The following is a 24,552-nucleotide window of genomic DNA, read 5'->3' on the forward strand; positions in this document are numbered from 1 at the left end:
AAAATTGCAACAAAGTCATCCACAGACTTTCAGTGCGTCTAAGCATTGATATGAATAGAGCCCTATATTTTACAGTTGTCACTTCCCCAAGCGCCTAATAATTCAGCTTTAATTTTCATATTTATAAATTCTAATATATTGTTTTAAAAGTTCAATGTTTACATATTTTAACTATGAATTTCACACTAGAAAATCCCTGCCTATACCAAAAGACGTCTAATATAATCTATAGAAGTATCTGCTTACAACAAATGTCAATGAAACAAAACAAGACTCAACAAAAAAAGAAAGAAATAAAAAGCCTGTAAGAACAACAAAACTGAGAAACTAATTCTCAGTGACAGTCCCGTCTTTCATCTTAAGCCATGCCTTGAACTCCACCTTATTTAATTATTAAATCAGGAGCTGCCCAGCAAGATCTGTCTAGTTCTGATGATTCTTAAATTCAATCCTGCTGACAGACTCTGTCCATTTTTCTCTATATTTACTGTTACCTAATGACAAGGTCTGAATGCTAATTTTTAACTTCAACTTTCATTAAAAATAGAATGAGATTTCTTTGATAATGACCACTTGGCTCCAAAGCATCACTTTTCTTTACATCCCAAATGTAGAAAAATTAAAAATCCCAGTGTGAAAGATCTTGCTTGTATATTATTTAATAAAATCTAACTATGTAGTCAGCATTTTGGGCAATCAATATGTTTCACAAGTTTCAACTTTAAAATTATAGCGTTTAATTCGTGTTTGCTAAAATTTAGGATATTGAGATGATCAAAAACGTATTTCAGATATAAGTTTGGTGTTCATTCATGACTTTGGATACTTCATTATATGCATTATCCAGAAAATAAGTTCTTGAATTTTTTTACCCCAATAAACTTGATCTACCTCTAGCCTCCGCACTGCACAGCATCATCATTTGTGGACTGATACTTATGTCCAAGCCACCTCCTCCCTCTCTTACCTAGACTACAATAATACCTTCCTAATCAGTCTCCCTGCTCACATTCTTGCCCCTCACACTTTCTTCTCTGCACAGGGCCAGAGAAGCATGTTTAAAATATTCATCAGATGGAATCACTTCCATGTGTTCAACTCATTAAAGATTTAATACAAATATACTAAAAATTAACTGAATTATACACTTTAAAATGATTTTGCAATATATAAGTTATACCTCAGTAAATCTGTTTAAAAAAAAAAAATCAATCACAATGGTGTACACAGCTTTCTCTGATTTGAGCCCTGCTTTTCCTATCATGCCTCCTTCTGCTCCCAGTATTAGGTCTACACTGCCCCCTTGCTGTTCCCTGAACTTGCCCAATGCATCCCAGTATCAGGATCTTTGCACTGGCTGTTCCTTCTGCCTGAAATGCTGTTCCCAGATTATCACATGGATTCCTCTGATATTTCCTTGGGTCCTTTTGTAAATGTAAATGTCCCAGGACTTGTCAGTACCGGTCACCTCTGGAAGACTGAAACTCTGCTATATAAATACTTTTATAAATAAGTCAAATATATTTGTGGATGTTCAAAACTGCTCATATCCTCTATACGTAAAAACCATTTTAGGCCACCCTTCTTGTGTTTTTCTTTCAGTGTTGTTCTATTGTCTTCTGGTATCAAATATTAAGGTCAGAAAAATCTGAGGGAAGCTTAATAGCTTCCCCTTATAGATGACCTGAGTTTTTGATGTTTTTCCTTTATTAGGGGGGTGGAATTTTAATTTCATGGAGTTTCAGTCTGGCCACTCAAAGGATTCCAAAGAGCCTCAAGGACTCCCTAAGATGTGCTCACCATACTTCGAGAACTGCTGTGGTAAGAAATCTCTTCAGAAAACACCCTCATGTCTTCTGCTAGGATCCCAGGCTTCATAAAGGAGATAGAGGACGGGGTAAGTTGGAAGGGGAGGTGAACCATGAGAGACTATGGACTCTGAAAAACAATCTGAGGGGTTTGAAGTGGCGGGGGCTGGGAGATCGGGTTACCAAGTGGTGGATATTATAGAGGGCATGGATTGCATGGAGCACTGGGTGTGGTGAAAAATAATGATACTGTTATGCTGAAAATAAATAAATGAAAAAAAAAGTTGTTGTTTTTTTTTTTTAAGATTTAATGGGACATTTCAAACATATACAAAAGTAGAAGGAGTAGTGTGATAAAGCCATTTGTGTCCAGCACCAAAGTCAATATCTAGGTGGTTTTTTTTTTTTTTTTTAATTTGACAGAGATCACAAGTAAGCAGAGAGGCAGGCAGAGAGAGAGGGGGAAGCAGGCTCCCCGTTGAGCAGAGAGCCTGATGCGGGGCTCGATCCCTGGACCCTGGGATCATGACCTGAGCCGAAGGCAGAGGCTTAACCCACTGAGCTACCAGGCACCCTTTTAAAGATTTTTTTAAAAATTTTTTTATTTATTCATCTAGCTGCTTTTTAAACAAACTTTCTAGGAATCCAATGTGTTGAAGCACCACTTGCACCTCCTCCTCCAGAGGTGACTGGTGCTGACAAGTCCTGAGCCTCTATATGAGAACCCCCGGTGTCACCCAGCTTGTTTGTGGATTTCTTCAGTGCTGATTTAGGGTTCTGCTTTCTTGAACTGGTCAGTTTCAATTCACCCATTGCCTTTCCAACTCCACAAATTTTACTACTGCCAAATGCTCTTTGTCTGTCTGGGTTTATGCCTTGTTCTTTATCCCTTTCTTATCATTTTTGTGGGAGGGGATGGAGGCCAACACAATCTTCAACCTGCCATCTTTGAGCAAATGTTGACTAACTTCTTGATCATTTTCTCATTTATATGTCTCCCTTGACTATCACTCTTGTATGTTACATTTTCAAACACAGTATTTAAAAATTATCTATTGAGCACTTATTATGTAACTTAATTTATGTATATTAACTTATTAAAATTTTCCAGCGGGGATGCCTGGGTGCCTCAGTCAGTTAACCATCTCCCTTCAGCTCAGGTTATGATCCTGAGATGCTGGGATTGAGCTCTGTGCCAGGCTCTCTGCTCAGTGGGGAGTGTTTCTTCCTCTTCTTCTTCCTCTCCCACTGGAACACACACACACACACACACACTCTCTCTCTCTTTCTCTCTCTTGCTATTTTTCTCTCTCTCAAATAAATAAAATCTCTTTAAAAATATTTCCAACAACATCTATTACACTGTACTACAATTAGCCTATCTAACAGATGAGGAAAATTAACACGTGAAGAACCCACACGGCACTCAAGCTGGAATTTGAACCCAAGACCCTAAAGCCCAAGTTCCAAGTGACCACGGATCCTGCTTCCCATTTCTTAATCTCTGTGAGACAAGCTGTAGAACTGGTTTAGGGGTCTCCAAGATAAGCCTGAGTAACTGACTCCTGTTCAAATTCCACAGCTTTAAATTCAAGGAAGTATGGGGCCCAGCCAGGCTGGCCTGGGTAGACTGTCAGTGGAAAAGGAGAACTGGGTTTTTGCCTAGGACACAAGGCTCTACAGTTCTGTAAGTTCATATCATATATTTGGAACAAGACGGATGAGGTGTACGTGCCTCGGATCTGAGGAGCCCAGTCCACGTACCCGTGAGCCTACCCGTTTCAGGCTTATGTACTTCAGGAAGTCAGCTAACCTGCTCAACGGCTGAAGATGCTCACTCTCTCAGACCTAGCCTCCGCCACCACGTGCTCCCTGAGGTGGCCTTGAGGAGACTCCCTCATCTTTCCTCAGGGGAAGTGACTGGTCTCTCTCCTGGATACTCCAGGGACTTCCTTCTGCGTCCTCCCAGAAAGCGAACTTTTGGGGTTTACCCACGTGGTATCTGGGTCTGGTCCCTCAATCAAGTTGAAATGAAACAGAAAGAAAGAAGGAAAGAAGGAAGGAAAGAGGGGAAAGGAAGAGAGGGGACGGGAAAGGCAGGAAGGAAGGCAGGAAGGAGAGGAAGGAGGAAGGGAGAGAAAGGGAGAGGGAGGGAAGGAGGGAGGAAGGAAGGAAGGAAGGAAGGGCCTCTAGACTGAAAGTCAGTAAACAACAAAGACAACAACAAAGCAAGAAACAAGATTTGTAAAGGCTTCTGGGGGTTAAGGAAAAAAAAAGGGGCAGTGAACAATCCAGAATGAAACCCCACAGCAGACTTCAAGAGACTGTCCATTGTCACATATAATCCTGTATCGAGTCAGAAGGTAAAATGCTTTTTTAAATTCTGTAACACATTTATTCATGCACTGCACACATCAAGGAAGCAGGAGTCATGGAGATTAACAGGCTGGTTAGCAGGAGCAGCAAGAAAGGGCAACAGAGACTCACTGTGGACTGCGTCTGCGCCAGGTATTCCCCCTCCATCTTATTCAGACGCACGTTTGTGTCCTCGAGCAATTCTTGAATATTTTCTGTGTGCCGCTTTTGAAGATCAAACTTTTCCTTCTCCATTTCTGCGACGGCACTGTGGAGCTACACAGTGAATTCAAGAAGTGACCCTGTCACTATGACTATAGAAGGAAGAGGCTACTTTGCAATTCAGAAAAAAAAAAAAAGTTTTCCTGTATTTCTCTATTTATTTATTTGGTGACCTGAACAACAAAAGATATAGAACTCATAAATAAACGTTCCAAATAAAGAGGTTATGTGGAGCATAATAATGAAACAATTTTTTTCGGGGCACCTGGGTGGCTCAGTCGGTGAAGCATCCAACTCTTGATTTCTGCGCAGGGCATGACCTTAGGGTCATGAGACAGAGACAGGCATTGGGCTCCAGGCCCAGCAGGAAGTCTGCTTGGGATTCTCTCTCTGATTCTCTCCCACTGCTCCTAACCCTGCTCCCTCTCTAAAATAAACAAGTAAATCTTTAAAAATAGAAAAAAGAAACAGTTTTTTCTTGACTTCCCGGAGCTGAAAATCCTAATGAATAAACAAATATTAAAGGGAATTATCCACCTCAGGTAGAAATAGTAAATAAATCATACAGATAACACAATGTCTTCGCTGAAAAACACTAGTATTTGCCTAAAATAAGAAAACAGAAATATTTATAATGTTGTTATTGACCAGGAACATTATCTCACTGTCAGGATTTCCACCTCCTTTGCACCAAATTTTGCACAAGAGTAGTATTAAAAATGCTTTCCCTTCCACCCTAACCCCTGACAAGAAACTATTTTTACCCATTTCATAGTCTATACAAAAGTAGATTTAAAGATGGCATTTATAAATCAAATAGGGAAAGCGTTCACGAAGTAGAAATGTATACTACATGTCCTCCTGAATACAAGTTTTTATAAAGATGATGTATCCACCGTTTAAATGGATGAAGCACCAAAATAATCTATTTAACTAAGGTAAAGAGAACACAGTTCAGTAGATGGCTTCCAAAAGGAGTTAAAAATCTGCTCCCAGGCTGGGGATATTCCTTTACTTATCTTAATGGGAGTGAATTCTGAGTCTAACTCCTATCCTCGCACTAAGCCTAGGCTCACTCCATAGGCCGAGAGGAAAGACACCAGAAGGAATTCCAAGACAGACTTGATTTCCCATTCATGACTAGGAGAGATGAGGATATAACACATGCATAGAGATTCTGACTTACAGGAAAGATACTGAACCGAGAGGGAACCCCCTGAGACATGGTGGGAAGGGGAGGCAGAATGCGGGCAGGAACTGTACTCATTACTGGCAAGGGCCCCAATAACTTTTCTCACTTCTAGCTGACCAGGAAAAGTGGGGATGGCTCAGTAATGGCCACACAAAAGATTTAATAATAAATAATAAAATGTAATAATATTTATTTAATAATAATAAAGATTTAATAACCACACTCTAGTTTCACAGATTTTACATATGCCGTTTGGGCTATTTCTGAGCGGCCCCACAAATCCCTGGTATGTTGGATTTGTAATGTTTGCCAAAGTGTATGTTTTAAACTGGTGTTATGTCTGCCTCTCAGAAGTCAGTCTGAGTGGGCACATGAATGTGGTCAGGCCCACAGCACCTAAATTTCACTGCCATCAACTGACCTACGGGTAACTCTGACAAAGCGATCAAAAGGTCACTTCGAATTCTGTGGTTTTACACATGTTGTAATGGTTTCTTTATGTTTGTGGTCTCCCAGAGGTCTTAGGACATACGTCTACTGAATCCTGCAAATCTCTGTCATCTAGCAGTCCATTAGCATAGCATGGTTTCTCAGGAGCATCCCACAACTGAGTTACAAGGGGACTGTGCCTGTTGACGCCAGAGAAGTGCCTGTTAGTCAGCCCAAGTTATCTCATCCAGGGAACTTAAGAGTTAAGACTGCAAGGGCAAACATGATCCTGCCAGCAACATGTATGCTCTAATTTGGCTGACATGCCTGAGGATCAAACAGGCATCTGATAAGGAGGAGATCTACCTATTTTTGTAGCCAGGTTTTGGCAATGGGTACGGGGGATGCAAAAGGCCTTCCCAGCAACCCACATGTGGGTCCTTCACCCGGACATTTGACCATGTAATTGCTTCATGCTAGAAAGGACCCAGAGAACCTAGCAATCTGTCTAAATAGATGGAGAAGTATTGTAAAAGGCCACAGGTTAATGGTGCAGCCTCTCTGGAAAACAGTGGGCAGTTCCTTGAAATTATTAAACACAGAATCACCATATAACCCAGAGATTCCACTCCTAGGGGTTTATCTGTGAAATAAGAGAAAATATACATATTGGTCTCTGCTCCCAGTTCCTGGCACAGAGCTAAAATCCCTGTAATGTCCTAAGTGACAAGAGCACCAGGAGCATCTTTTGTTCCAATATTTGGACTTTGACCCTGGTTCCTGGCATAGAGCTCCTAAATCCCTTAGAATTTCCTGGGTGATAGGAGTATGTGTTGTTCTATTGAGGCAGCGTTGGATGGGCTCTTGGATAGCTTTGGGATGGAGGCTGGGGACCTAGATGGTCAAGCCACACGATTACAAGCTTATAACTTTCAGCCCCACTCCCCATCCTCTGGGAAGGGGCAAGTAGCCGAGATTAAGTTTACCATTGCTTGTGCCTGCATAATAAGGCCTCCCTAAAAATCCCAAAAGTTTGGGTTTGGAAAGATTCTAGGGTGGTAAACACGTGGAGGAACTCCAGGAGTGGTGTTCCAGGACAGGGCACGGAAACCCTGTGTCCCTATACACGTACCTAGCCCTGCATATCTTTTGATCTGGCTATTTATACCAACATCTACTATAATGTGCCCTATAAAACAGTAAATATAAGTAATGTTTCCGTAAGTTCTGTGAGTTATTCCAGCAAATCACAGAATCCTTGAAAGGGTTTCATGGTACTCCTATTTATAGCTGTTTAGTAAGAAGTACAGGTAATAACCTGGGACTTTTTTTTTTTTTTTAAAGATTTTATTTGTCAGAGAGAGAGAGGGAGAGAGAGCAAGCACAGGCAGACAGAATGGCAGGCAGAGGCAGAGGGAGAAGCAGGCTCCCTGCTGAGCAAGGAGCCCGATGTGGGACTCGATCCCAGGACGCCGGGATCATGACCTGAGCCGAAGGCAGCCGCTTAACCCACTGAGCCACCCAGGCGTCCCTAACCTGGGACTTTTGATTGACATCTGAAGTGGAGGCAGTCTTGTGGGATTTAGCCCTTACGTTGTAGGCTCTGACACTTACTAACTCTAGGCAAATAGTGTCAAATTTAGTTGAATGACAGGACATCCAGTTGGCATCCAAGAAAATTGCTTGATGTGTAATAAACTCACATATCTGGAGTCAGAAGTATTATGAGTGTATGAGTGAAGGAAAATACGGGCAGGGGTTTTCCCCATGTGATAGCCAAGAGAAATGAAAACATATGTCCACACAAAACTCGTACACAAATTTTCATAACAGCATTACTCATGACATCTAAAAAATGGAATCAGTTCGAATGCCCATCAACTGAAGAATGGATAAACAAAGTGTGGTATGTCCATTCAATACATTATTTAGCCTTAATGCTGACTGAACTCTTGATTCATGCCACAACATGATGAAATTTAAAAACATGGTAAGTGGGACGCCTGGGTGGCTCAGTTGGTTGGACGACTGCCTTCGGCTCAGGTCATGATCCCGGAGTCCCGGAATCGAGTCCCGCATCGGGCTCCCAGCTCCATGGGGAGTCTGCTTCTCCCTCTGACCTTCTCCTCGCTCATGCTCTCTCTCACTGTCTCTCTCTCAAATAAATAAAAATAAAATCTTAAAAAAAAAAAAAAACATGGTAAGTGAGAAAAGAGAGTCACAAAATGCCATACATTATGTGACTCTATCGGCAAAACTCTAGAAACAGAAAATGGATTAGTGGCTGTAAGAGGCTGGATGAAAGGGGAACAGGAAGTGACTTACAATCAGTTTCTCTCTGGGATGACAGAAATGCCTAGGAATTAGATAGTGATGATGGTGATGCAATTTTGTAAATATAATGAAAACCACTGAACTGTAAATACACTTTAAGAGGATGAATTTTATAGTGTGTGAATCATATTCAATATTTTTAAAGGCCCACAGATTAGAAACAGCATGGTGGAGTCAGATAACTGGGAAAGTTCTGTGAAGCCAGTCCAAAAGTGTAAGAAGTGCAGGGTTATGACAGAAAAGAGGCTTGAGGAAGGGGACCTGCTAAGTATGAAATGTACTTGCTACAAACACAAAAATATGCCAAATTTACAGAAAAGGTAAAACCAAAACGTGAAAAAGAGGAAAAAATCACCTAAATTGACAAAATAAAACCAGAAAAGAGCTAACTCTCCACATTATGCTATATCTGCAGTGTACTTCCCAGACTTGTTCTAAAGCTGCCATCACCAGACGCATTTCACACCAACAGTGTCTGCTTGGAAAGACATTTATAACTTTCAGTAAAACATTCTGAACCCCTACCATAATTGAGAGAATATGATTTAACACTATCTTTATGACAGAATACCTCAAAAGAAGTGACATACTTTATTTTAAACACATACTATAATTTGAGCTAATGGCTAAGGGTTTAAGTGAAAGTACTATATGTGTGTGAGATTTGTCCTTAAGAAGTATTTTTATGACACTTCTCTTGGCACTGCTAATTTATATGAAAATATGTTTCTTAATTAAATTAAATGCTTCTCCAAGAATAACCCATCCACTACTGATTTTGTTTACAACAAAAACAAGCTTATACTATAAATATTGTGTTATCTGAAACTTCAGAAAAGAAATGATCCAATGGCCTAAATCCAAAATTAGAAAGGTAAAATCTCCAAAAAGTATCCTATTGCTTTGTCCCTACTAATTTTTCTTAAAAGCTATAGGCTATGACAAAAAATTCAGAACATGAAATTCAAGAATTGGTCAAAAGTAAGTTTTCTGAGTGAAAACTACTTCAAAACCATTAGACTTCTAGAAGAAAATACATCAAAACATGAACAGTAGTTATTTCTAAACAGTTGGTCTTGAATTTTACGTTACTTTATTTTCTTTTTTCATACTTTTCTGTATATTCTGTGAGCATCCATTATTTTTATAATAAAATATATTACTCTGAAGCATAAAGCTTTGTATTTTCCGTCACAATTTTATGACGCTTACCTTTTTTTCCCAGTCATTATTCAGAGATTCTGTACTCTGTTCACATATCTTTTTTAGCTCTGTAATCTGGTTTTCTTTGGTCTCTCTGATAACTTGACAGTCACGTATAAGGGTCTGAACTGTCAAAAATGATGAAAACACAGTTAAGCCAATCCTAGTTACCTCATAAGAGTCTGATAACAAAAATATGGTTTACCAGTTAACAGCTCCATTTTTCCGCAAGTCTTCTCAATTGTCTAAAGTATCTCTTATTCTTTCCTTTCTCCATTTTCGCCACCACAGCCCTCGTTGAATCCATTATTACCCGTTCTCTAGACAGTTTAAACAGTGCGCTGGCCTCCGCATTGTTCCCTTGCAGTGGGTCCTTCATTGCTGTGAAGAAGCCTTTCTATAGTGCAAATCCAGCCCTGTTACCCCCAGACTTGAAATCTTTCTACAGCTTCCCTCACCTGAAAGGTAAAAGTCAAAAATCTCTAATATGGAAAACAACTCCTCATGGTCTGCTTCCTGGCCATATCTCACCACTTCCATCTTTTTAACCTTGTACTGTAAACACACCAACCTGTCTACGGCTTCCCGAGGCCATAATCTTTCATCTATTCACGCCAGACTGACTGTTTATCAGGTGGAATGACTGTCCCTCCCTTGTTGAAAAGCCGCTACTTAACCTTGGTCTCGATTCAAGTATCACCTTCTTTATGAACCATTCACCAACCAGATTTCTCCCCTTGCAGGGCCAGAAAGCAAATCCTTTCATTTCCAGGAAACCTCATCTATTTCTCCAATAAATCACTCATTACTTTAGGCGTTATAATGGCTTGCTTGCCTATCTCCCAAGGAGAAAGACATTTCTTTCAACTTTTTATCTACAGGGCATAACAAACACTGCCACACAGGCAAGTACTCAAAAAGATGTGTCCTGAATACATAGAGAGAGGAACTCAACATTTCAATATATCGTCACTCCTAGATATGTTAACATTGCAAGGTTTATGTTACTGAAATGAAACAGGCTTTAAATTATATAAAACATTTCCCTTATAAGTCATTTAAATTTCTATCTTCTTTTTTTAAATGATTTGAACTTGTCGCTGGTTTAAGTGAAAATTTGTTTAATATGTTCACGTAAAATAAATTCTGTAGGGTAAAATAAATTTAGTTGTACATTTACTTGATTTTCCTAGATTACTGAATATGTTCTCCTTCACCTACTTTAAGATTGCAAAATTTTCATAAACATTTACATAGAAACTTCTTTCACTCGTGTATCCCAACTATGCAACACAGGAGGGGAAAAGGTGCAGAATCCAAGTTAACCTAATATTAGTTTTTAGCATCTACAACATTTTACTTCACAATTCTAAAATTAAAACTAAGATCTGTTTGCAATTCAAAAAGCCTTAGGAAATATTATTTTTAAATCTTAGACATGTTTAAATTGCCTGGTTTGAATCAGGGTAAGAAACGAAAACCTAGAAAAAAATTTTAAATATTTTTGTAGCCACTGATATTTGGCAAAAGAACCTGAACAAATTTCTAATTACTTTCACTAACATTTAAGGCTGGAAATAAACCTAAAAATATCCATTTCATTAGTCAACTTATATATGTAATTGCCATCCTAAATTTCAAGGGCATTACCATTCTCTCAGATACATTCAGGGTTGGTGGTTTGGAAGAAAGCCAGAAAGTTCCATATGGAAACCCTAAATAGAAAACTCGCCCATCGCTTCTATCTTACCACTCACCAAACCCTCCGGAATGTCTTCTTCCCTTTCACTCTCACTAGCCTCTTCACCCCTGCCATCATTCAGGTATTCCTGGTCCTTATGACCCCACATGCAAAGTTACAGAAGCACGGACGCAGAACATCCTTGAGTCGGGAGGGACTTTATATATTACTTATTCCAACCTCACCATTTTATAATGAGTACACCATTGCCCAGAAACTTCCCGATGTCATATAGCAGACCCTGAACAGCAGGGCTGGGATTAGAGCCCATGTTTCTAATAAGAGCCCATGTTCTCACTCTCTCTCACTCACTCGCTCTCTCCTCATGCTGCCTCTCTTAGAACAGACTAGAAGCCAGCCTCACCTTGTTTGGCGCACCCACCATGACCAGGCTACTTCTTCTAAAACATGAGGTCCTAAAGGTCACCTCTCAAAAATCTTCCCTGACTCCCCACCATCTACAGGACAAACTTGAAACTTCTAAGTCTGAAATTCAAGGTCATGCTTAAGTCAGGACCAGTCCCAAGTCTAGTCCTTTGCAACCCTTCTTCTAATGCGCTCCAGCCCGGCGGCTTGGCAGCATCCCCCCCCCCCCCACAGGACAACACAGCATTCCTGCCCCTGTTTGTAAAGCTCTTCTCTTGAACCAATCAAATCTTACAAAACTTTTAAAGTTCCTTTCTCCAAAACATACTTTCAACACTCACTCTCTCTGCCTACCTGCTGCATTTCAATGTTTTCACCTACAGTCAGTCAATTTTACACTTGATTACATGCTTTCTTTTCCTTCGTCATGTAAGTACAAATGGGGAATACTTCTTAAATGCTTATTCTGTCAATCATGACACCAGCATATACCACAAAGCTTAGAGGAGGTACTTAATGCAATGAATTTTATTAGACCAGGAGGAGTCATTTCCCTAGACTTCCCGTGAGGGCCAGTAAGCTCTAAGCTGTAAACTACCCAGGGCAGCTCCAGTCCAATAATGAGAGAGTTAGGAAGAGGGAGGAACAATGACAGACTCTTTCAACTCCTTAACCAAACCAACCACCACCCTGCCGTCACGACCACCCATACACACACAAACCTGCACACACACACATACACACACACCACAACCCCCCATCCCAGACATAACCACACACGCCCCGCATACCCCACATGCACATATACATACACACACCATACACACATACACACACACACACACACACACACCATACACATCACATTCCCCCCCCCACACACGACCCATGTACCCCATAGACACACATACACACACATATCATACACACCCAAATATACACACACACACCCCATATGTACACATACATATACACATACCACATACCCCACCATGTACCACTAGCACACATACCCCATACCCCCCACACACACATATACACACCCCATACCCCACCACATACATACCACATACCCCATACCCCCCACACCGTACACATATATATATATATATATCACACCACATACCTCATACACACACACACACACACACACAGTTTTTTCTCAGTCATATGAAAGCCCATATAAACCTCCCTATGTCACGCTAAAAGGTCAGAAATGAAATTTTACTTTATACAACCACCAAAATAAAATGGAAACGCTTTTAAAAAATTAATGTAACCATACAACATCACCTTTTTTTTCAAGTTTTCGAATAGTCTCCTCCATTTCATTTTGTTTCTTTTTATATAAAGTTTTCAATTCTTCTATTTCATTATTCTTTCTTTCTAAAATCTGCAAATGAATTTAAAATGTTTTAGTAAACTATTTTTTATACACAGAACACAGAACTTTTTTGAATAAGCACAATAGTTTTTGCAAATCTATCTCAGCGAATCCCATAAATGGTTTCCAAAAAATATATAAAAATTATATTTTAGTGCACTAAGAAAATATCAAATATACTAGAATAACTGATTATTGAAAGAAATGTTACCAGCTTCCAATTTTCATGATCAATTTTTTGATAATATAAATAATAAATTAGGTGATTCTCTAAAATGTAATTCAGAGATTAAAGGGTCATAAAGTAGCAGAGAGAAGCCATCAGAAAATCGGCCTGTTGGCACAGCACAATCCACCCTCCACCCTCCCCAGCACTGAGACAGAACACCTTCAGAGGAGCGGTCCCTGGATCCTCCCTCTCTCTGATGTCCCTTCTTTTTCATGCACAATAATAAGAATCCCTAGAAACATGGGAAGTTGAGCTGTGTTATGCTTCTTTTATACCTAGCTATTATGAACCCAAAAAATCAGTTCAAAATAAGTCAAAAATTTTAATGATATACATGTAAAAATATTTTATATTTTTTGTACAATGAATGATGTAAAATGTTAATTATAAACCATTTTTTCCAACATTTTTCTTTCCAACTTTTGGAAGTCAAACCAACTTTTTACAAACCATCATTAATTGTATTGTGCCACAAGTTTTACTTTTTTTATTTTTTTCTTTGCCACAAGTTTTAAATGTTTTAAATGAATCATTTTATAAGATTTAAATATTATTTTATACTCCTACATACATCTACACATACAGGCATAAAAGAAAAAAAAAGAAAGAAAATGAAAAGAAAACCTGGAGAAATAACCATAAATGTAATAGCTACCAAGTAGGACAAAAAATGTGCTAACAAAGGGGAAAAAGAAAACCAAATTGAAACTGAGGCAGGAGTAGGAATATCCACTTTTCTTATGGTTGGAGTACATTTCTTATACAACCAAATTCAGCTTTGAAAAAAAAAAATGGCAGGGGGCATTATTCACCAGTCTTTCCAACTTTTGGAAGTCAAACCAACTTTTTCTTAGTGCTTTTATTACCAGCATTTTACTTTACCTTTCACGGTTTTAGTTCTACCTCTAAGAATGATTGGTAAATAAGAAAAGGAGCTAATTTGATCCTAATGTTCATAAAGAAGCACAAAAGGAAAAGAATGTATGCAAAAAAATAAAACACTCTAATTTTGTTCCTCCCCAATGCCTGACACTTAGAAAATGCCATCTAAGCAACAAGCTGATGAATATACTTTCCAAATCTGGCATAAGGTCAAGGATTTTATTTATATTTTACCTGGCATTTCAAACTAGTTGCATTGCTTTCTTTTTTCATGCAGAATTTATTTTAAAAGAGAAATTCCTGGAAAGAATTTTATTATTAAATGTTTTTCTTAGAATAGATTTTTGTAACGGACATACCAAGAAGCCTATTTCAAACTCTATTACCATGATTTTCCAAATATATTTTTATACTTATTTATCTTATACATCAATATATTCTATTTCATTTGGATATATAATTATGTTATATTAAAATTACGTTACTAAATCTCTAACATATTTGTGATAGAGAACTGTTTTTATCTAACCAATTTAAGCTAAGGTAAATTCTAGTAAGAGCAGAAGGTAATTCAGGCCTTTAAAATGTGAAAGGGAAAGAAGAAAGAAGAAGGGAAAGGATTCAACATATTTTTCTCCTTTTAATTTTCAATCAGTGGTTTCCTTCTTGTTGCTTTGAAAGAAAATGAGCCAAACAGACACCTGACTAAATATTAATATATTTTCAGCTTTAAGAAAGCTTGGGTATGTGATGCGTGGCTTCAAGTCCCTGCTACCACCTCTGTCACTCAGTTTTGGGAAGCAGGATCAGGCTTCGCTGTGAAACGGGAAATGCCAAATTTCTACTCAGATTAACCTTCATGTATTAAAATATATAAAAATATCACTCAACTTTTTAAATCAATACTAAAATATACTAATCATTCAAATTCCATGTGGGATAACTATAAATTAATTATTATTGGTGTTGTGCCCATTAAGAAGAAAAATAAGTTTTCCTTAAAAAAAAGAAACTGCAACATTAAAAGGCATAAATCCAATGAGCTAGTGAACGATGCATGCAGTCTACACCAAACAGAACTAAGCCCAAAAGTTCCTTTGCCAATGAAAAAGAAAATTTTAATTTCCAGAAACCCAACAGAATATCAGACTAAAAGAAAAACTCGTGTCTACAGCTGATGTCTTACTTCAGCCTTTACAAAGGTAATGACAGCATGCGGATTCTGGACTACGAGAAGGCCAGCCTTCAAACAGAGGAAGAACTAAAGGGCAAGGCAAACCATCAGGATACTTACATGGACATATTTGTTCAGAAGATGAAGTTTAAAGATCAACTTTTGCCAAATTATTAATTTAGCAAATTCCATTTATAGCCCAGACTGTTCTAAGTACATAAATAAGTAGATGCAGAGTTGATGGTTACAAGACCTAGAACATTCCAGCAGATACCCTACCTTCTGAACGTCGGCATCATGTTTCTGCTGCAGTTTAAGCTTCTCCTCATGACATTTAGCTTCCAGCATTTTTGTTTTTATGTCCAACTTCAAGAAAAACATTTTGAAGGTGTTATTAACATACTTTCCCTCTGGCAAAAGCTCACAATTAAATTAAAAGAATTCCTGATGTGAAAGTATCATTTTCCACTTTTTTCTTACGGCCACTGGTCTAGCAATCACATCGTCTTACCAACATGTTGGTTACATTCTTTGATTACTTCCAAGCTCATTTTCAAATGAATTTCACTGCACAGGCAAAACGGAGACTACTAAATACAGATTCAGCACTTAGCCCCACCCCACTCCACCCCCAAAAGAAGTCATCTTAAATTGATATTTTGCTAAATTCACTAGTAGTTTAGCCTTTGTTTTCTATTTTTGAGCCTCTACTCAACCTTTTTACTTTTTTCTTTTCTCACATTTATGTGCTCATTAAAAGTATTCTTATTTACCTACATACTTAAATATGACCATTTTTTAAAAAGATTTTATTTATTTATTTGACAGAGAGAGAGATCACAAGCAGGCAGAGAGGCAGGCGGAGAGAGAGGGGGAAGCAGGCTTCCTGCTGAGCAGAGAGCCCGATGTGAGGCTCGATCCCAGGACCCCGGGATCATGACCTGAGTTGAAGGCAGAGGCTTTAACCCACTGAGCCACCCAGGCGCCCCTAAATATGACCGTGGACATCCACAATCATGGCATATGACTGATCATCACGCATTTCTCTTAACAGATTTTCTGTCTCCTGGAATCGCAGACCCTGACTACTTCAAGGAAGGAACTTGATGTCCTTTCTAGAATTCATTAATAACTCCTATTCTTATCAAACCAACACCTACTGTACCAGTGTTCTGAGTGAAGCCAGCCTAAATGCAACGAATCCTTGTTAATAATGGGCACATCTCAGAATTAAAAGAATAATAGTGACGGGTTTTAAGATGAAAAATAGGAAATTATCTCAAATGTAAACGTGTTTGACCGCCTGATTCCTTACCCTCTGAAAGAGTATATACATTGGTGTCTGACAGAGCTCATTTCTATTTCGAATTCTAATCCCATTACATTAACTGCTGTGACTTTGGGCAAGTCACCACTTTGAGATTCTATTTCATCTTGTCCTAGTTAAGAGTTAAGATTAATTACCCTTACATCAATGAGCTGTGAAGCTTATTTTCAATGATATTGTTTAAGTAACTATACTCAGGACAAAAAAATTAGTTTACAACCTTCAGGAAAATTTTCTTTTAAAATATTACAAATGTCCTGTCAAAATACTCTCTTGAAAATTTCTGAAATACACTTTATATGTTTCAATTGCTATTTCAAAAAAACTAATGAAACTGAACTTAAGAGAAACATGCACGATCAAGTCAACACAGGAAAATGAAATTTAAAACTTTCACAAACAAAAGTGAACAGTCTCATGATTTTTTAAACAATGAGTGGTTAAGAGGAAAGCAGTCATTCATTTACTACACACAAGGAAGAAACTGTGAATGTTTCCATTCTTTTGCCTCTAACTCCCTTTGTTACTTATTCATTTTAGCAGAAAGGGGACTGGGTGATCCAAGTCTGTGTGAAGATCCTGAACAGAAGCATTATAGAAGTCTTTTAAAAAGTAATTAAACTCAAAAAGCAGTATAAGCAAGCTGGGCAGATATGGGAGACACAGTTCACTGCAGTATCTTTCCCCAACACCTTTGAGAGAATCTGTCATACCCTTTGCTTCTGAGGGGAGCCCTAAATGCCATGGAACTATGTTGCCATAATCCAAACCACCTCCTCCCGTCTGTTCCACTTCAATCTTGGTTGACCAGATTAGGAATAAACACCTGACACATGCTTAACCAATCCATTAGTTGGAGAATAATCGTTCTGATGCTCTCTCTCAAGATTATGTGACCTAGGGCAGCAAGTTAGCAACTTTGAGGAACAAACAAGTTCTAGAGGGGCAGCAACTGAGAGAAAGTAAAGGAATCCATTACAGAGAAGAGAGCAAACCACATACACCAACATAGCAAAGACTAGAAACCATACAGTATCTTCGATGTCAAGTAAGCAAACTCAGGCCCTAATAGTGTCCATGACAGTAAGTGTGCTTGAATTTGAAGGTTTTTTGTATTCCTTTTTACTTCAGGGAAGCTCGATGGATCTCTGTTCTTGCATCCACAGAGATATATCTAAATTTGACTTTTCTGCTATAATTTTTACTTTGGTATAATATTAAACTTAAAGAAAAATTACAATATAGTACAAGGAGCTCCCATATCCCTTTACCCAGATTCACATATGGTTTATATTTTGCCTGATGTGCTTTATCATTTTTAATATCTCTATCTACTTAGAGACATACATAAAACTACTTTCTGAACCCTTTGTGAGGAAGCTAGAGATATCCTGCTCCTTTGTCCCTAAAAACTTCAGTGTATAGTTCCTTAAAAAACAAAGGTGCCATTTTCCGTAACCACAGCCCTTATTGAAATCAGAGAATGTAACAATACAATAATATTACTTAATGTACAGTCTATATCAAGCTTTATCAGTTATCACAATAATGCCATTTGTAGGTGTTTTTTGGTTCTTTGTTTCCCATTCCAAGATCCAATTCAGGATCACACATTGCCCTTAAGTAACATATCAACTGCATCTCCTTTAATCTAGGGCAGCCTTTCTTTTTGTTTCTTGACCTTGACATTTTAGAAGAGTATAGGGAATCACTGAATGTCCCTCAGTTTGGATTTGTCAGATGTTTCCTGATCATTAGATTTACTAGATTTTGGCAACATTAACTTAATGTGATGTATCCTTTTTAAATTCCATCTTATTAGGAAGAGGATGGTTTGTCCTAATATAGCCAATGTAGCATTTGATAACTTGGTTAATAGAACAACAAGTTATCATCAGGTTACTATTAAATAGATAGTTTTTCTACTGCCATCCTAAAATAATAATAATAAAGGAGTATCTCTTTCTGGAAACTCTTACCTTTACACCAAAAAAATAGTTCTATATTTCTGCCTGTACTCAGGGGCATGATTCATGACGAATTATCAGGATTAGAATACAGAAGCAATTTTACTAGTATAGTATATAAAGACAATACAGGACACAAGATACAGATATATAGATATGCATACATCTATGCGCATCTATATACATATACCATATGCATATGGAAAGAGAGTAAACAGCCTTGCTTAATTTAACACAAAGACTGAAATTAAAAGACTGAATACAGCACTCCTAATTTGTTTGACCCCCTGTTCCCGTAAGTCTATTCCAAACAACATTTAAGTTTTCTTTAACTGGGCTCAGTATATACACTATCAATTTCAAACTGAAGAACCATGGAGGTCTACTTCAGGTTATAATGGAGTGACTAGTACCAAACTTACCTCCCAGTGTTAACAAGCACAAAACGGGATGAAATACTGGAGGTGACCATTCCCAGGTATTAGGAAACAGGCAGTGTGACACTGCCATCCTCCTAAGCTGAGTCCCACTATCGTTGTGGCTCCCTGCATGGGCAAAAGCACCATCCAAGTGGAACCCCAAAGCTCTACTTAAGTGGGAAGGCAAAGGTCAGAGTTCAGGACAGCTGAAGAAGCTGGAATCTTAGGTAGAGGGCACCAGGAACGTGGGAACTGCCAGCAGGAGCCCTGCCAGCCCTTGAGCACGGGGAGGGAATGTGTGTGCATCTGGGCACTGGGTGCATGCACTGGGTAAACAACACAGCTGGGCTGCTCTAAAGTAGGAAATACAACAGACGCCAGATGACACGGTGCTGTGAGACACTGAAGGCCCAGCCCAAGCAAACTGAAGACAGCTTCCTAACAACTTGGGAAGACCTCCCCATCCACCTAAAGCCACACTTCAGGCTTATCCTAAACCTGTAAAGTCTAAAAGCAAGCCTTTTACAAGATCTTCAGAAGAGACAGAGCTTGTAGATTAGATCCCACCATGCTGGAGGAGTTTGGGAAATATCTTTGGCTTTCCACATTTTTGCCTTAATAGAATGTAAAGTCAAGTTTACACAAGTCAGAGGTAACTGACCAATACCTGAACAGCCCATAAGAACAACAACAATAAAAATCAGCATCGTATGACAGAAGACCACAGAATCTAGAGGTCTCCAAAATGTATCCTCCACAATGACAATGTCTTATACACAGAAACTAGTAAACATGAAAAAAAAAGAAAAATGTTGTCTATCGGCAAGAACAAATAAGTAAAAGGAGCTAATAAGGCCCAAGAGGAACCTACTGGGCACATAAGACTTTAAAGCAGTTAATATAAATACTGCAAAGAACTAAAGGAAAATATATTTTAAAACTTAAGTATTCATTTTAATGAGAGAACAGATAAGAAATCTCAGCGGCGTAATGGAATTATAAAAAGAAACAAGTAGAAATTCCAGAAAATTATAACAACTGAGAGGGAAAAAAAAAATCCCTAGATAAGCTTAGCAATACCTTTGGGATGGCAGAAGAAAGTGTCTATAAATTTGATGACACACCAGTAGAAATGATCTAAGCCAATGACTGAGAAGGAAAAAAAAAAATTAAAGAATTAATGAAAAATGAACAAAATTTCAGGCAGCTGTGGAACAAAATCAGAGTCTAATATATCTGAAGAGGGAAGTGGTTAAAGAAATAATGGCCAAGAACTTCCCAAGTTTGAGGAAAAATAAATACTAACTTAGAGATCCAAGATGCTCTGTGAACTCTGAGAAAACATTTAGGCGCATTACAATTACACTGCTGAAAACCAAAGATAAAGAGAAAACTTTTACAACAGCCAGAAGAAAAGAGACATGATCTACAGGGGAACAATAATAAGAATGACTGCTCACTCCTCCTCGTGAGGAACAATAGAGGCCAGAGGACAAAGGAATAATATCTCAGACGTGCTGAAAGGGAAAGAAAAAAAGTCACTCCAGATAAAAGGAAAGCCGACAGGAGTTGTCACCAGTAGAACTGCACTACAAGAAATCATAAAGGATATTCCTAAGGATGAAAGGAAATTATACCAGATACAAACCCAGATTTGAAAGAAAGAGGAGGACCTGGAGGAGTAGATAAGAGGATACATACAGAAAAGCGGTTTTCTCTTCTCCTAATTTCCTCAAAAGACAACTATTTAGTGCAAAATTGACAACACTGGAAGGTGGGGTTTAATGTATGTAGAACTATGTCAACAATAGCACAGAGAATCAGGATTAAACTGCATTATACTGTTTCTGAATTATTAGATTTGCCACATAGGAAGAATAGAGCAGGACGGTCTAGCAGGAGGTGGTTCTGTATTGACCGTACACAGACTCTGACAGGGGCAGGAGGCACGTGTTTAGCCCTAGAATGACCAATTAAAAAAAAAAATATCAAAGCATATATAACGAAGAATTCAATAGAAAAATTTAAATGAAATAACTTTTTTTATTAACATAGAATGTATTATTTGCTTCAGGGGCACAGGTCTGCGATCCATCAGTCTTACCCAATTCATAGCGTTCCCCATAGCACATACCCTCCCCAGTGTCCCTAAACCAGCCACCCTATCCCTCTCCACCCCAATAGTTTTTAAATGAATAAATGAAAATAGGACAACAAAGGAGTGGAAAAAATAAGGTACCAGTGGAAACAAATACCAAGAAAGTACACTGAAAACCAACCGGCTATATCAATAATTACATTAAATTTAAATGAACTAACCACTCTAATAAATGACAGAGCAGACTACATTGTTAAAGAATGACCCCATTATATGCTGTCTACAATTGATCTGTTTTAAACATAAAGACACAAAAATTGAAGAGCATGAAAAGATATGCCACACAAACCAAGAAATTATAAGAAAAGATAAGAGGGATATTTTATAGTGATACAGGAATTCATCCTAGCAATATTAAGACTTCCTACTTATGTATCTGTCAAATAACAAAATTCCCATTTGTATGCAGGATTGAAAAATATAATTTGTATCCAGAATATAAAAAGTATCTAGAATATAAAATATAATTGTGTCTAGAATATAAAAAGAGCTCTTACAACTTAATAATAAAATGACAAACAACGTTTTATTTTAAATTTATTTATTTTGAATAAAATAATTTTATTTTACTTTAAATTAAATTTATTTTAAAATGTAATAGCATGAGGAGTGGCTGGGTGGCTTAGTCAGTTGGGCACCTAACTCGGTTTCCGCTCAGGTCATGATCTCAGGGTTGTGAGATAAAGCCCATTGTCAAGTTCCGTCGGCAATGCAGAGTCTGCTTGGGACTCTCTCTCCCTCTGCCCCTACCCCTGGGCTTTCTCTCTCTCTCTAAAATAAAAAAATCCTTAAAAAATGTGATAGCATTAAACAAATACTTCACATAAAAAGATATATAAATGGGCCAAAAGCATATGAAAAGATATTATCATTAGCCATCAGAAAACACAAATTAGAACAACCACGACATCAAGCCAGAAAAAGACATGGAGGAAACGTTAATGCACATTGCTAATTAGAAGTCCTTCTGAAAGGCCGCCCATCTGGTCTATGGCCATACCACCCTGATACAGCTGGTTGGTCTTCAATCTCATGTGAAAGGACAACTTCCTGACATTCTGGGAAAGGCAAAATTAGAGAGATAGTAAAAAGATCAATGGTACCAGAGGAGGAAGGGAGAGAAGAAGAAATGGAGAAGGGAAGAGTTTTAGGGTGTACTATTCTATACAATACTATAATGGTGGATACGTGACCTTATACATTTGTCAAAACCTAGAGAAATATATATATATATATATATCCCAAAGAAGAGATATCCAAGTGATTCATGGACTTTAGTTAATACTAACCTATCAAAACTGGTTCATCAGTTCTAACTGGTTCATCAGTTCTAACTACTGTATCATACTAATACAATATGGTAATAATAGGGACTTAATTTTTCTAAACCTGAAAGTATTCTAAAAAAAAAAGTCAAATATTATTTTTTAAAACCACAATGAGATACAACTTCAATGGGCTAAAATAATTTTTCTTAATGGCAACTGGTATCAGTTTATTTCAAGATAGTTCTCATTCTGGAATTTTAGTTAATCTAGTTTTTGTTGCTTCCACATACTATACACAGATGTCTTTAAAAGTATGACTTTTTCATATTTACCCAAGCTTATAAAACAAATCTATATCTTTATGTTATTAGATTATTTATTGTTAGTTATTTCCTACAGGACTCTTAACCTGTAAGAGGGTATTGGAAATTTTATTTAGAAAGTTTAATTAAGTTGGCATTGTATGTCAATAGATCTTTTTTTTTTAAGTTTTTATTTAAATCCTAGTTAGCATACAGTGTAATATTGGTTTCGGGAGTAAAATTTAGTGATTCATCACTTACATACAACACCCAGTGCTCATCACAACAAGTGCTATCCTAATCCCTACCACCCATCCAGCCCGTAGCCCATCAACCTCCCCTTTAGCAATCCTGTTTGTTCTCTGTCATTAAGAGTCTCCTAAGGTTTTCCTCCCTCTCTTTATTTTACAACTTTCCTTACGTTCATCTGTTTTGATTCTTAAGTTCTACATATGAGTGAAATCATAGGGTATTTGTCTTTCTTTGACTGACTTATTTCCCTTAGCATAATACATTCTAGCTCTATCCATGTTGGTGAAAATGGCAAAATTTCACTCTTTTTGATGACTGAGTAATATTCGTGTTTGTGTGTGTGTGTGTGTGTGTGTGTGTGTGTGTGTATCTGTGTGTGTGTGACATAGTCATTCATCAGTGGATGGACTTTTGTGCTCTTTCCATAATTTGAATATTGTTGATAACGCTGCTATAAACATCAGGGTACATGCGTCCCTTCAAATCAGTACTTTTGTATCCTTTGGGTAAATACCTAGTAGTGCAATTGCTGGGTTGTAGGATAGTTCTATTTTTATCATTATGAGGAACCTCCATACTGTTTTCTGAATTAGCTGTACCAGTTTGCATTCCCACCAATAGTATAAAAGGGTTCCCTTTTCTTCCAATTCTCACCAACATCTGTTTTTCCCGCATTGTTAATTTTAGCCATTCTGACAAGTGTGAAGCAGTATCTCATCATGGTTTTGATTTGCATTCCCCTGATGACGAGTAATGTTGAGCATCTTTTCATATGTCTGTTAGCCATCTGTGTGTCTTTGGGAAAACCCATTCCTACCCTCTGCAACTGGATTATTTGTTTTTTGATTATTTGTCATTTTGAGGGACTTTGGGGGTATTTAGGTTTGATATATTCTTTACATTTTGGACACTAACGCTTTATCAGATACATCATTGGCAAATACCTTCTCCCATTCCATAGGCTGCCTCTTAATTTTGTTGATTGTTTCCTTCACTGTGCACAAGGTTTTTATCTTAATAAAATCCCAATAGTTCATTTTTATTTTTCTTACCTCCAGAGACATGTCTAGTAAGAAGTTGCTATGGCCAAGGTCAAAGAGGTTGCAGTCTGGGGTGCCTGGGTGGCTGAGTCAGTTAAGTGTCAAACTCTTGATCTCAGCTCATGCTTTGATCTCAGGGTTGTGAGTTCAAGCCCCATGCATGGTAGGCTCCACACTAGGTGTAGAGCTTACTTAAAAAAAAAAAAAGTTGATGCCTATGTTCTCCTCTAGGATTTTGATGGTTTCCTATCTCACATTTAGGTCTTTCACCCATTTTGAATTTACTTTTGTGTCTGGTGTAGGAAATCAGTCCAGTTTCATTCTTCTGCATGTGGCTGTCCAGTTTTCCCAACACCATTTGTTGAAGAGATGTTTTCCCATTTGGTATTCTTTCCTGCTTTGTCAAAGATTAGTTGGCCCCATAATTCTGGGTCCATTTCTGGGTTTTCTATTCTGTTCCATTGATCTATATGTGTTTTTCTGCACCATACTGTCTTGAT

At 38.0% G+C, this 24,552-nt stretch overlaps 1 protein-coding gene across 7 annotated transcripts in view; it reads right to left on the reverse strand.

Annotated features, from left to right (window-relative positions):
• CEP112 (centrosomal protein 112) overlaps window positions 1-24,552 on the reverse strand; it is a 461,470-nt gene that overhangs the window by 362,709 nt on the left and 74,209 nt on the right. For all 7 annotated transcript variants that reach the window (XR_009400487.1, XM_059380609.1, XM_059380606.1 and 4 more), the window contains 4 exons: window positions 15,599-15,685; window positions 12,944-13,043; window positions 9,553-9,671; window positions 4,296-4,439 (listed from right to left, as the gene is read on the reverse strand). Coding sequence is in view for 6 of the 7 variants with exons in the window: in XM_059380609.1 (XP_059236592.1) it covers window positions 4,296-4,439; window positions 9,553-9,671; window positions 12,944-13,043; window positions 15,599-15,685 (450 nt within the window). In the remaining variant the exon portion in view is untranslated. The remainder of the gene's footprint in view (window positions 1-4,295; window positions 4,440-9,552; window positions 9,672-12,943; window positions 13,044-15,598; window positions 15,686-24,552) is intronic.

This window comes from Mustela nigripes, chromosome 16 (assembly GCF_022355385.1).
Source record: "Mustela nigripes isolate SB6536 chromosome 16, MUSNIG.SB6536, whole genome shotgun sequence".
Lineage (NCBI taxonomy): Eukaryota > Metazoa > Chordata > Mammalia > Carnivora > Mustelidae > Mustela > Mustela nigripes.